Source organism: Adiantum capillus-veneris, chromosome 8, assembly GCF_014529385.1.
Source record: "Adiantum capillus-veneris isolate H3 chromosome 8, ASM1452938v2, whole genome shotgun sequence".
In the NCBI taxonomy this organism is placed as follows: Eukaryota; Viridiplantae; Streptophyta; class Polypodiopsida; order Polypodiales; family Pteridaceae; genus Adiantum; species Adiantum capillus-veneris.
Window position 1 is genome coordinate 164,483,380 of NC_140938.1, and position 13,073 is coordinate 164,496,452.

A 13,073-nucleotide genomic window follows, 5' to 3' on the forward strand; every position below is an offset into this window, starting at 1 on the left:
CAAGGGTAAATCAGGCTCCATACTTAACATATTCCCCCTTTCTTTCTTCTCCTATCTTATGCACTAAGGCACAATACACATTGTACTTAGTGTTAGTGGCTCACACAAGTGTACAGCTGTACACTTAGGGTTAGTGGCAGTTAGTGATGGGCAGTCGGCCACATGGCCATTAAACCTAACACTCAGAAGTAAGATTACCTCCAAGCTACCTCTACATAGCAAAAGACGACAACTACACAAGATGCTCGTGTTTTTCCTTAGTTTAGGTCTCTTCGATCCTCGACAACGGTGCCAAATCTGGGACGCATGTTTTACCTCACCATCCTATCTTATTGCAGTATTAGCGAGAAACACGATTAATTTGTCAAACCATGGGATGAAGCTGACTTGACTATTACATAGAGGCTACAAGAGGTTGTCAATTTCTCCGAAAACAACTAACAACTCGCATCTAACTCAAGCTACACTCAAGTGACTGAAATTACCGAAAGCCAATCGCTCATCGGCCAGCAAATCACACCAGTTACAACATCAAATGACATCCAAACGTAATGAAACTTCTAGGAAAAGTTTATAAGACCCAAGCACACATGCCTATGGTCTCAAACTCCACTTTAGGTCAAGTTCCAAAATCACGATTATTAACAACAGTGGATTTTTGTCCTGGTCGTTTTTGACCCAGAATTCATCTAAATGCTTAACAATTATGCCCCAATACCCCGCCTATGCTTAGTTTTCGATTTAAAAGTGTAAATTCCTAGTTATGATGAAATTAGGTCGCGGATCGGTGACGCCAAAAGCTACGAAATACTATGAATGACGTAGTGTAGGCTCCTGTCTAGTGAGGCCTACTGCTTTCTTGATCCAAATTTAGCCACACCACATGACAACAAACCACCAACATGAAAAGTGGTACACTACCATTCAATCTTCTTCATTAGTCCATCATCGAAACGGTACTTCCAACGGCAATAATTTATTTCTCCATATGCATCCACAAGTGAATGAAAAGTCCCATTTTTTCCTATGACCATTGTGCCCTCACATATAGGTTGCTACACATTAAGCTTACATCAAAGCCACACATATACACACCTTCAGTGAACCGCCAATATTATTTTGTAAGAGAAGGAACTCTTTTTTGATGTGTTGCAATGCTTGCAAGCACCTGCACAAACTCAATTATTCCTGAGTGTCGTCGTATAAATGCCATAACTCTATGGAGAGTAGTGTTGTAACGACAAGATTTAGTAGCATTTAAAACAGTACACACAAAGTTCTTAGCATATCCCTTATGCACACAAGATATTTCTCTTAGCCTTCCTTGTTTCTTGCCTCCACATACAAACGGAGATCTATACATACAGATTTTACGCGTTGCACTCCAATACTACAAACAAACACAGCCATCATAAGGCAACCATCATATATTTGTAAAGATGATGCAAAAATTTGAAAGTGCATAATTTGGTTGGGGGCGCATGCCCATCATACCTACAATATAGACCTGGAACTGTTCCCTTTAAACCGATGAACATACGCATCCACCTTCTTGTAATCAACTGGATCTTGCTCTCTGCATGGAAAATTTGGTGTGATAATTGCCAAAGAACAATATTAAGAAGAAAAACATAACATGCAATTCAAAATGTTAGCTGAACTTACAATGCTTTTGTGAGCTCGGCTAAAAGCCTTTGCGAATCCTCAAAGAAAAGGTTTATAACCTCAGACACAAAATCTAGATTGTTGGCATCTTGGAGCATTTGCAGTTCTGTGAATTGGTCATCCAAAAAACCCTGCAAGATATTATACGTAAGCAGTGCTCAAAAACTAGTATACAAAGTTCTTGTATCTTGTGTGTGGCTTGAAAATGGGGAGTTAACCCCTAGTTTTTCCATACATCAACCATACGTCAAGCTCAGACGGGAACAAAATTTGAAATAAGTATGGATCTAACATCCTGATGATTCCATACAAAGGATTCCATATGGCACACTCACTGAAAAGAAGCCTGCGAGGTTTGTGCTTCCCCCTTGGAGGAGGGCGATGCTTCAAGCTCTTTATAGGTGCCATGGGACGTGCAAGGAAGGAGGATGTAGAAGGGCTGTCAAGGCCTCAAGTTATTCCTCCTCCTGCTTGTCCAAGAACACTGATACAAATGGCGATGGCAAACTCTTTGAAAGCCCATCCGTAGACAAGAGGCTTTCGATTCTTGCGACCTTTCCCTCCTTGCCAAAAAAACGAGTGAAGAGAAGAGATCTTATGGGATGCGTAGCAGAGTCTTTAATCCAAATGCGGCTCCTAGTCCATAGTTGTCTGGAGGTCAAAGGAGAAGGAGGAGTATTGCTGCAACTATTTGTAGGTTCCATCGCCAGCCCCACCCAGCCAGCTAAAGAGACGTTAAGGTTTATGTTGTGTGGAAAGATAATCACATCTTGCGTGAAGAGAGACAAAGAGAAAAAGGGATCCAAATTAAGCTATGGGAAAATTACAAAAATACCCCTCTAATTTGTTGAAATTCCCAAAATACCCCTCAGATTTCAAAAATCACAAAAATACCCTTGAATCTATTTTGGTTGGACTATTCAAGATTTTCTACTAGTTATTCCTTTTTGACACTCAGATCCATTTTTGAGTGCTTGGCATGTAATTTGTCACAAATTACCCTGCAAAGGGGCAATTATGTGTAACAATCATGAAGAAATTCATCCCCAAAGCCGACGTAACATACTCAAATTCTAGTTTTAGCATCCTATATTGATAGACAATCAGTTTTCTTACAAAAAGCTACAATTTTTTTTGTCTTTCAAGAAATTTAATCTCACAACCAAAGGTATTTTGATAATTTTTGGAAAAATTGAAGGGTATTTTGGGGATTTGTGACAAAATATTGGGGGTGTTTTGGAAATTTTTGAAATTTGAGGGGTGTTTTGGGATTTTTTGCAAATTAGAGGAGTGTTTTGGTAATTTTCCCTTAATCAATACTCTCTCTCTCTCTCTCTCTCTCTCTCTCTCTTTCTCTCTCTCTCTCTCTCTCTCTCTCTCTCTCTCTCTCTCTCTCTCTCTCCCCCTTCATTTGCACGCAAAGCAACTTCTTTCTCTATGTGTCTCGCACAGTTGGTTGGTGCAGGAAACACTGGTTGGAGGATTCTCCTTTTGCCACGTTTCTAGAGGAGGGAGCCAGAATCCATTTTCCTATTATACCTTGTCAGCCTTGGTGATACATAAGCGTATCACATGACTAGGGCCCCCCAACTCAAGGGATACACGAGAGGGAAGACCTTGTGATCCTCATACACAATATTTTACATAGGGTACCTGATAAAGTTCTAGTTGTCCTTAATAATGACAACAACAAGGATATAGATGAGAAGAAAGAGTTTGGAAAGCTAATAAATAATGCACGCATAGGCAAAGATTGAGAAAATTATTACAGATTACAATGATGTAAAGCAGGTATCATGGGTGCAAGAGAAGCTCTTGATCATGCCATTGATGTTGATGTTGAGTTTGCATACAAAGAAGAAGAAGAGAAGAATGACTTGTATGATGTGAAACAAGACAACAATAAATAGAATGAGGGTCCAGATGTAGAGACAAAGGCTATGTAGATAGTGATATTGATGATAATGATGTTGAAGAGGCTGATGAGGGTTTGAATGTCCAAGATATTAATGCCTAGTGGCTACATACAAGAAGATCAGTCAAGTTTATGGTAGCATCGACCCCACAAATCTAGAAGATTGTTGAGCAAGTCTTAAAGATGTTACCTAAGGGAGAGGATAGGGAGGTATCATATCTTCTCATTGGTATAGCTATCTTTGTTTGCTAGTGGAGTAAATTAACTCTTTGAAATACCAAGAACAACACTCTCATATAAAAAATTCTTTTATTGGCTTGTTAGGGCATGTGTCTCATGGCATAAGCACTTAATATCTCCCCCCGCGGGGTAGGTTCCCCCCTCCCTTATGCAATAGTACGAGCATGAAATATTTGGGGGCTACCCCTACTGTATAGCTTATGTCTAGCCTCTAAAAAACCCCCTCTTGTACACTCATGTGATACCATACAAAAATCCATAGTGAATCCCCCGGGCTTGATGTAGGACGGATTATTCAATGTGTTCAAGTGCTTTGTTTAGGGAAAATTCAAAACTATGTCCAAAATCGTGACCGTTTTCTAACAATTGTCAGTTTTAGACACCCCTAAATGTCGAGATGAATTTTCAGTTTTTTCGGGCGGACCAGCAGTGTATGACCCAAAGGGTCTTTGAGTGTTGTTCAAGGGTCTTTGAGTGCTGTTCAAGGTTGACACTGAATATTGTAGAGCTACTTTGGAGCTTTGTTTTTTTCAAAAAGGTTTTTGAATATGATATCAGTAGCTCAAGTTATTTCAAAAAAGATCAGTTTGTATCTGGAGACTTCATACGCATATGATGTCTAATGGCTCATAATAGCTCCATGTGCGCGTATGTTACATGTGTCAATGCAAGGAACTTGCCGATACACTGTGTGCGAGCCACAAATGGCTCCAAGCACACAACAAGCCTAAACTAGTAAGCTCAGAGATGGCGATGGTGTATCACTCGTTGCTCTACGCTTGTTGTTGTGGAGGATTCCTTGCCACGAAGAAGAAGGAGCCGTCGCTGCGCCATGCTCAACCACTTCGCCGCCACTGTGCCGTTGTCGTAATGCTCGATCACACACACTCTCTCTCTCTGTCTCACGTATATACACACACACACACACACACACAAGGAGATGAAGAAGAAGAAGATGGAGATGGAGCAAGAGCACTCTTCAATTGCACAAATGAGAGAATGAGGTTTTTTAGGTTTAGATTGACTTTTATATGAGCTCGCTTGTTCACATTTGGGTGCCCACACGTAGCCAATCTTAACCAAATGTTCTATGTTCGAGTTTTAGAGTGCCCCTCTCATCGGAGATCACCCTTACCCTTTTCCTATTGGACCGACAAGCCCGGTACCTGACTCTACCAAATAAATAATACGGCATCCGTCCTAGGTGATAGGAATGTGCGTGAGGGTTAACATGCCCCCCTTCCTGATGTAGATTCCGTCCTCGGAAGCTATTGAGTTGAAGCTCGTTCATCAAGGTGGAAGAGCATATGAGATGAATGTCCTTAGCCTCCTTCAGTCACTGCAAAATCAAACAACATTGGCACAGTAATTGCATTCTCATAAGCAATTAAAAAGCATATGCAGCTGTAGGCAGACAATTTGATTGGTAACAGAATTTTAAACCTTTTGTCAGCAATAAACATTAAATTGCAATATAATCAAACGCATAAACAACTGTAAAGGTAAAAAATTAAACAAGTCTAGGTCGCTAATTTAACGGTCGAAAGGCACTAAAGATTGACTATTAATACCATGGGTAAGCTTCTTAATTTTCTCTGGTCAATTAAGTTGTTTAATCGCGAGAGCCAAGTATTTCATGTTCAAGGGTTGACTAGAGACTATACCTAGAAGACCTTGTAGTTAAGCTACGATAAAAGGAATTTTTCATGAAATCATTGCCTGACTGATTCCCTTTTCTTTGACCCCCCAAAAGTATTTTCACATTGTTTCAATTTTGATGTGTGTGCTTATTTTGTATACCTTGGGTTTTTTGCTTTTCAAGGAAAAGCGCCCACACTGGGAACCTCTAGGGCTTTAGTACCATAGGCGATACATGTGAGTGAAGTACCCAATCAAGCTGAGATTTCTCTTCCAGCTTAAGATTTTACATTGTGGAACTTTGTTTTTTTTTGTTTGTTCGTTTTCAGCATTTTAATTTTGTAACTTTGGGGGGTCATATAACACTGTTATCCTCCCCAGGCTCATCACACTAGTAAACTCCCTTTATAATACTTAAGCTAAAGGTCAATAGGGACTAAGCCCAATAGAAAGCCCTAGTACATTTCACACAATGCTACCTAAATCGGATTAAGAACCTAAGTAACCATTGATTATTAGGAAGGCATTCCCCATGGTATAAAGCAGATCTCTAACACCTAGCTTGGTCAAAGTAGCTTAGTCGGACTGCTTGATTTTTAAACCTAGACAAGTGATTATGACAAAAAATTACATTGAATTAAATGTTTGGTACTAAGCAAATGCGTTGAATATTATGCTACCAATCACAATTAAAGCGGACAAACATGGATGCAAAAAGATAAGGGGCAATGCTAATGGACAAGAAACACCTATTTGTGTTGATGGCTGCGCTTGATTTGAAGTGTGAATGAGAGAAAGATTCCATGAAGGTCCAAATCCTAACCCCAACAATTGTTCCTGTACACACTATGAAACACAAACAATACCTGTAGGAGGCACATCAGTGGGAAGAAAGAACTTTGCTAACACTAAACTCTAAAACAGAAATACTCCTATTGTACTAATCCTACCTACCCTCCATCACTCGAGTGATGAGGATAAAAGGTGTTTGATGACATAGGTTTTCGTTTTAGTGTACCGGATGTGAATGTGTAGGTCTGGGTCAATGTTTTGACTTTTATTGTGCAAACTCGTTTGCTAATTTCTCTTGGTCTTTATTATTTTTGTTTTTTGTGAGTATAAGGCTTTCTATATACATTCCCTAAGATTGGTGATTGAGAGATCAGGGAAGAAGGTTGAGAGGGGAGTGAGTGAATGATGACTATGAGCAAACAATCCCCCCTTTCTTGGGTAGATTATACAGTTTGAAATGTGCTTGTCACCCTTTGAAACCAATTGTTCCAATTGGTAATAGGTGAGGATTTTTTCCAGTAGTTTTCTATTACCTTAGGTTCCTCGTCGAGTTGCAAGGGTGGTAAGGTACTCTCCCAGGATTGAACTTGCAGTGGTTCATCCGTGTGATTCTTGAACACCGAGAGGTGTGGATTTCTTTGTAGCTTTATTAGGGCCACTATTGTAGGTGGAGGCTAGCTTTTGCCTCTATGAATGCATTACATGAGGAGCTAGAAGCTTCATGGAACTCCCCCCTTCCTGAGCTAGGTGGAACAAATCGTTCTGTATTCGGTACCCAAACTAGCTCTGGAGCGGGTGTGTAGCATTCTGTGATTTTTTTCTTTCCGCAATCTTCAATTCGGTTTGGAGCTACAGGATTGGGCGCACATGGGTCAAGTGACAAGTAACAACACAATATACGTTTTGCCACCCAAATTTGATCATTTCCTTGATAGTAGCCTTGGGCTTCCAATAGTCGTTTAGGAATCCAAAGGCATGTTTCCTTACATTCCTTGGGGCGAATGGGACGTCTCTTACCAGGCTCTTATCTTTTAGCACTGGCTATGGTCGCTAAAGAAGCTTTAGGGACCCACTTGTATGTTTTCTTTGTTACATTAGGATGAGTCTTGTCAGAAGCTATGTGCATTGCTTGTAGCATATTTAAGGCTACGGGCATTTCATCCCCCTCAGGTGTTACCCAGGTCGTCCCCCTGTTTCCCCAAGTGTATATGGTTGCTGCTAGGTGGACCCAATCCACATTGTCCGACTCACTCATCCCAGGTAGTACATCCATATAAGGAGAATCTTCTCGAACATCAGTGTCCGCTTTCCACGTGTAACAATACTACAATGGGGACAAGTGAACTATGCTGTCGGATCTATGATCAATTATAAATTTGTTTCCTAGAGGATGTGCTCGACCAGTTACAATATCCACTCAAATGACAGAATCTTGGAACTGCAAGTAGACATGGTGTTTAGACAAGTCATACACCATTTTTGCTTCCCTCATGAAAAGACGTCCTAAGATCATCTCAGATGCCATAGTTTTCTTGGAGAAATCCATACCAATGAAGGTGACTCTTATTTTATGTCCAAATACCTTGATCTTGAGATCTTCTAGCATCCCAATAGGTTTAACAATAGACCCATTGGCCATCTTCACTACTATGGTTGTGGTTGCAAGGTGAGGTCTTCCCATAGTTTCCCAACAATTTTTAGTCACAATGCTAACCCCAGCGCCACCATCAAGGATTCCCTTCACGGTTAATCCCTTAGTAGTGATTGGTATGGCTGCATTGGATTCATCACCCTCAAAGTATTGTCCCAACTTGTTAACAAGTATTTCTATAACAAGGTTCTCATCTAGGTTGGGTTGTGGATCTAAGTGTTCCTCCTCTATTGGCATCTCCCCAGCTCCATCCATCTGTGCAAATTGTAGTAGCCCAAACTTCAGCTCTCCATTGAGAAAGGCTCGAAGAGCTGAGACTAGCTCAGGGTCCTTATATAGTTTGCACATGATGGTGGTTCTAACTTCTGAAGACATGAAATCCATCAATTTGGCAATGTTTAACGGCATCTTTTGGACTTGAGTCCCTTGACGTGGGGAAGATTGGATCTCCATTTCTTCGATAGGATCAGGTAGTCCCTCTGTAAACATTCTTTCCATAAAGAAGTGAGTACACCCACTTTCCCATGACTTTAAGTCACTTTCTTCTCGGACGACAATAGGTATGCCTAAGGACCTATGGACTTGGTGAGGTTGTTGTTGCGTAGGGAACACGGTGTCTGTAATCTAGATGTGCCTAGGTACTGGTTCTAGATCCCTTTGGGTATCTTCTACCAAACTCCTTAATTGCTTGACTCGCTCGATCTCCTCTGTAGGGTTTGGATAAGTTCCTATCTTCTTCTAGGATCCTCGCCATTGTGGCTCATGAATATCTTCCTTGTTGGTTTCTATCTTAATGGTTGTTTTGGTCTCCATGGTTTCACCTAAATCAGAATCCTCTTCAGCGTCGTTCATATATATGGGGTCATCACCAGTCCCTATGTTGGTCTTTGAACTGGGGTCTGACTTTGCTACTTTTTGCGATCTCTTCCTTCGTGTTTTCTTCTTTTTTTGAGATTGGGCAATTGATGCCGTGTCTCTTTCCTCAAGAATATAATTTTGTTTTTGGAGCATCGATCATGTGAGTACGTTTACTGGTACCACCAGTGTACTTTGTGATGGCTCCTCGATAACTTCCTCGGTTACACATGAGTATCGGCATTGTAGACGTGCTCGCTTGATTGGTTTGCATTAGTGTGGCACTCTTTTGTAGCCTAATAGGACACTTGGCTACACGATGTGGACATCCACACTCATAGCATTGAAGAGGTGGTCTCTTAGCAGTGTAATTGATATTTTGGCCTCTTGCCGCTAGAGCAGCTACTTGATAGACAGGTTTGACTTGTCCCCAATAGTCCTCCATGTAATATTGTGGACTTTCTTCAAGAACATCCATCCCATAGGCAATATTAGGATCTATATCTTCCTCATAGCCTTACAAACAAGCAATAGATGACTCACAACACACTTGATTCAAGAAGTGGTTCTCGGATGTGGTGGTTGCGGTCCTAGCACTGGAGGTGGTAAGGGTGTTGTTTGAACAACATTTTGGGCCCTAGCGACCATGTGTTTTGCTGTTTGTTCAAGAGGTGAGGCCGGCATCAATGCAAGAACTCGAGGTGTGTTGTCCATGCTAAGGTTGGTCTATTGGCCATCTCATGCTTAAACACTATGCAATCCTTAGCTTGATGACCATACCTCCCATAGGCATTGCAGTTCCCATTGAATTTTACTTTAAAAGTAGGGCATTCACTGGTAATATATGGTCCATAGCATATTGAGCACCATTGTTGCTCCCTTCTTGGATACATATGATTGTTTTGTGGAGCACGATTGTCTCTAAGACTGTCTTGAGTAGCCTTGGTGAGATATGCTAAAGCCATCTCAAATATTTTTGGCTCCTTAGCAATAGGCTTTAGGGTCATTGGCTCATGCCCTGATTCTTGCGAGCTAATAGATAGGCTCAACAGACACTCTTTCTCCTTGAATCATTAAATTATCCTCCAATTGGATCGCATTGGTGGTGACTGCTTCCCAAGTGGTGATACCTCTAATGACTAGGACATTGTAGATATCCTCATGTCATAATCCCCTAATGGATCTATCAAGAAATTGGTTATTGTTGATGCGCTCATTTGGATTACAACGAGAATTCAAATTCTTTAAACGACTAATAAAGTCTCTCACCGACTCTCCTTCCTCTCGTTGGGCTGTCTAGGGCTGAGAGGCTACACCCCAAAGGACTCCCTTTCATATGAATTCTTTCAAGAACAATCTCCTAAGAGTAGGGTAAACTGTTTTTTCTTCCACCCTTAGGGTCCTATATCAATCCCCATCCTTTCCACTTAAGGTTAGGCTTAAAGCATTACTCTTATGCAGGTCATTGTGTTCTCCTAGAGAACCGCGTATTTGTTCAAACATTTCAATATGCTTTCTCACATCCCTGTAGACGGCTGGCGCGTCACCATGTGGGAACGTGTTCTTAGAAGATGGGCAGTGAATCACTTAGTAATTACTAAAGTAATTACTACGGTAAACCCAAAGCATATAGATAGGGCCCATTACTTTGATATCGGGTTGGCAATTGTTATCACTTGTATTAGCGCTTTGAGCTATAATTGCACTTGAACATCAGTGGCAATATCATCGGCTACACTTTCTCTCTCTGTAATCATATTCAATGTAATCTCAATCATGATATATATATTCCAGTGATACTGACTTCTCAACGGTCTTCTGAATCTGAATTTGAACTTTATTCCAGTCTTTAAGTCTTTAAGTCTGATTCTCATTTCAGTATTCATATTTCAGTCTGGTCACTGATTTCTGTCTAGTCTGTTGTCTGAACTCTTCCTAATGTAAGTAGCTAAAATCCTTCAACACTGGAATTAGCTGTCTCAAGAGATCAGCTCCAATTCCATTTTGGCGATCACGGTGGTTAGAGATGAAGCTGGTTGACTGAAAGACTCTTCTCCCAGTTGAAGTTTTCAGCAATGGCACCAAAATCTAATCGTGGCTGGAAATCTACCAATCGTGTGGACCCCATTCCTGAGGAGTCAGGAAGAGAGTCTGATACCAAGCAAGAGAAAATGACTGACACTGAGGCTCAGGAGGAGCATAGTCAGGCTGATGAGGCGCAAGACTCACAGCATTCTAGTCATTCTCGACGTAGACGGGCAGAACGGGAAGCACGAAAGGCAAAGAGTTCCAAGAGTTCTCAGTCTCGCCAGAACGATGAGCATATCAAAGGCAGAAAGGGAAGTCACCGAACTTCTAGCAGACAAAACAAAGAGGATACTGAGACTGAGATAGAAAGAGAGATTGATTGGGATGCTGACATTGACAACTGCAAGAAGGCTCCCAAGCGTCAGTCTGAAGCCAAGAAGCGAACTGGTGGAATTAGCAGCAATCGACATGATTACTCCGCTTCCTTGAAGATTTCCTTTCCCATGTTCAAAGGAGGGAAAAATGATGATCGTGATGTTCACATACAAGCTTTTGAGCAGTATGCTGAACTAAAAAACATTGATGAAGATGATTGGGGGGAATACTTTTCACAAACCTTGAAGGAAGCAGCAAGGAAATGGTATTACCATTACCCTGCATGCCAACTAAGATCATATAATAAATTACTTAAGGTCTTCAGGTTGGAATATTCCGACAATCGAGGAGATGAGGATATTCTCTGTGAATTGGATCAGATCAAACAACGGAATTTGTCAGTCCGCAGCAATGTAGAAAAAATCAAAGAACTGACCAGACAACTGCAAGATCCACCGTCTGAGAAGAGATTAAGGGCATGGTTTCTGAATGGGTTCAGAAGCAAGAAGCTGAGAGAACAAGAATTACCAGCCCCTACAAAGAAATTCAATGACATGGTCCAGCGAGCATTAAAACTGGAACAACAAGCTAAGAAAGAAAAAATCCACAAGAAGCGAAGGACCAGTAGCAATATTTCGGCTACTGAAGTTTCTGATTCCAGTGCAACGTCCAGCAGTTCCGAGAGCAGTTCCAATGAACGGACAAAGGACAAATCAAAGAAAGGATCATGGACCAAGAAAATTGAAGAAATGGCTAGGCAGATTGCGGAGATTAGCCACACAAGACAGCCGGTCCGGAAGATGGATACTTGGTGTTCAAGATGTAAATCCAAGGACCATATCTCCACGGAATGCCCACAATGTACCTACTGCAAGGCCTTCGGTCACCTATGGAATAATTGTGGCATCCGAATTTACCATTTTAAGAAAGGAAAGGATCTATCAGTGGTTGCCTACACTGAACCAGTGAAGAGAGAACCAATCAAAGTAGCCCAAGAAGAAGGACCAGGTATCAGTGGTACTGGTCAAGGACGAGGCTGATACCAACCAGGAATGGGCAGAGGAAGAGGAAGAGGCAACTTCCAGACTAGAAGCATGAATTGATATACCTATGGAAAGTATGTCCAGATGCACCGGTAACAACTTCTACTGAGGCTAAGGCACCAGAGCCAATCGCAGTCAGAGTAGTTACCAGGAGCAAAGGAGTGATCATTGAAGAGATTCTAGACATTTCAGAAGTACCAGCCAACTCTAACAGAAGCAAGTGGGCCCAACAAAGGGAAGTTTGGAAGGCCAAGGGTAAGGAAAAGGTGGTAGATGAGTGGAAAGAGCAGCGGGAACTAGCAGCTAAATCACAGAGGATTTAGCTAAGAAGTTGCCAGAGCAGCGAGAAAGTTCCTAGGCTAGAGTCATTCAAAAGATACCAGCCCAATCGATTGATAAAGATCAGTCAGTACCGGCCATGACAGAGACCATGCTAGCTGTGGTACATGGACTAGTTGGTGAGATGGAAGAGGAAGGAAAGAGTAGAAGTTCTGCTAAAGAAGAATGGCAGTATGAGAACACTAGCTCTTCAAGATCTGACAATCAGTCGAACCAGGAGCAAGAGGAAATTTAGGTGAAAATTTGTGATAGAATCTAGAAGCTGACCGTCAAGCTAGAGGATATAAGAAAGACCTTACCTGAAGTGGCCAACTTTATCAGGCAGCGTAGGAAGACTGAGGCAGAGGCCAGAACAGTAGACCTGACGGTTGTCCGGTGTTAAAGAATATGATGTTAAATAATATGTCCATTGTGCTATGGGCGGCTGGACACTAACTATACTATGTTGTAAATATACTTTGGATAATAGTTCAAAGAGAAGAAGAGAAGAGCAGCTCGTTGAATGGCTGCTGCAGGGTAACGATTGTGTGTG

General features: G+C 41.5%; 1 protein-coding gene across 1 annotated transcript; it reads right to left on the reverse strand.

Annotated features, from left to right (window-relative positions):
* Window positions 1-1,314: 1,314 nt before the first annotated feature.
* Window positions 1,315-1,811, reverse strand: LOC147453296 (histidine-containing phosphotransfer protein 1-like). Its single transcript, XM_086519139.1, has 3 exons — window positions 1,666-1,811; window positions 1,508-1,576; window positions 1,315-1,390 (listed from the first exon to the last, which is right to left on the reverse strand). The coding sequence occupies exons 1-3, from the start codon at window positions 1,761-1,763 to the stop codon at window positions 1,315-1,317; spliced, it is 243 nt and encodes an 80-aa protein (XP_086375265.1). The 5' UTR covers window positions 1,764-1,811.
* Between the last annotated feature and the right edge of the window lie 11,262 nt (window positions 1,812-13,073).

Bases quoted from the DNA above. Each gene is read 5' to 3' on its own strand.
- LOC147453296 (XM_086519139.1), bottom strand. From the start codon at position 1,763: ATGCTCCAAGATGCCAACAATCTAGATTTTGTGTCTGAGGTTATAAAC. The intron at 1,577-1,665 runs GTAAGTTCAGCT...TTTTCCATGCAG, and splicing joins GCCGAGCTCACAAAAGCATT to AGAGCAAGATCCAGTTGATT. The intron at 1,391-1,507 runs GTCTATATTGTA...GTTTGTTTGTAG, and splicing joins TTTAAAGGGAACAGTTCCAG to TATTGGAGTGCAACGCGTAA.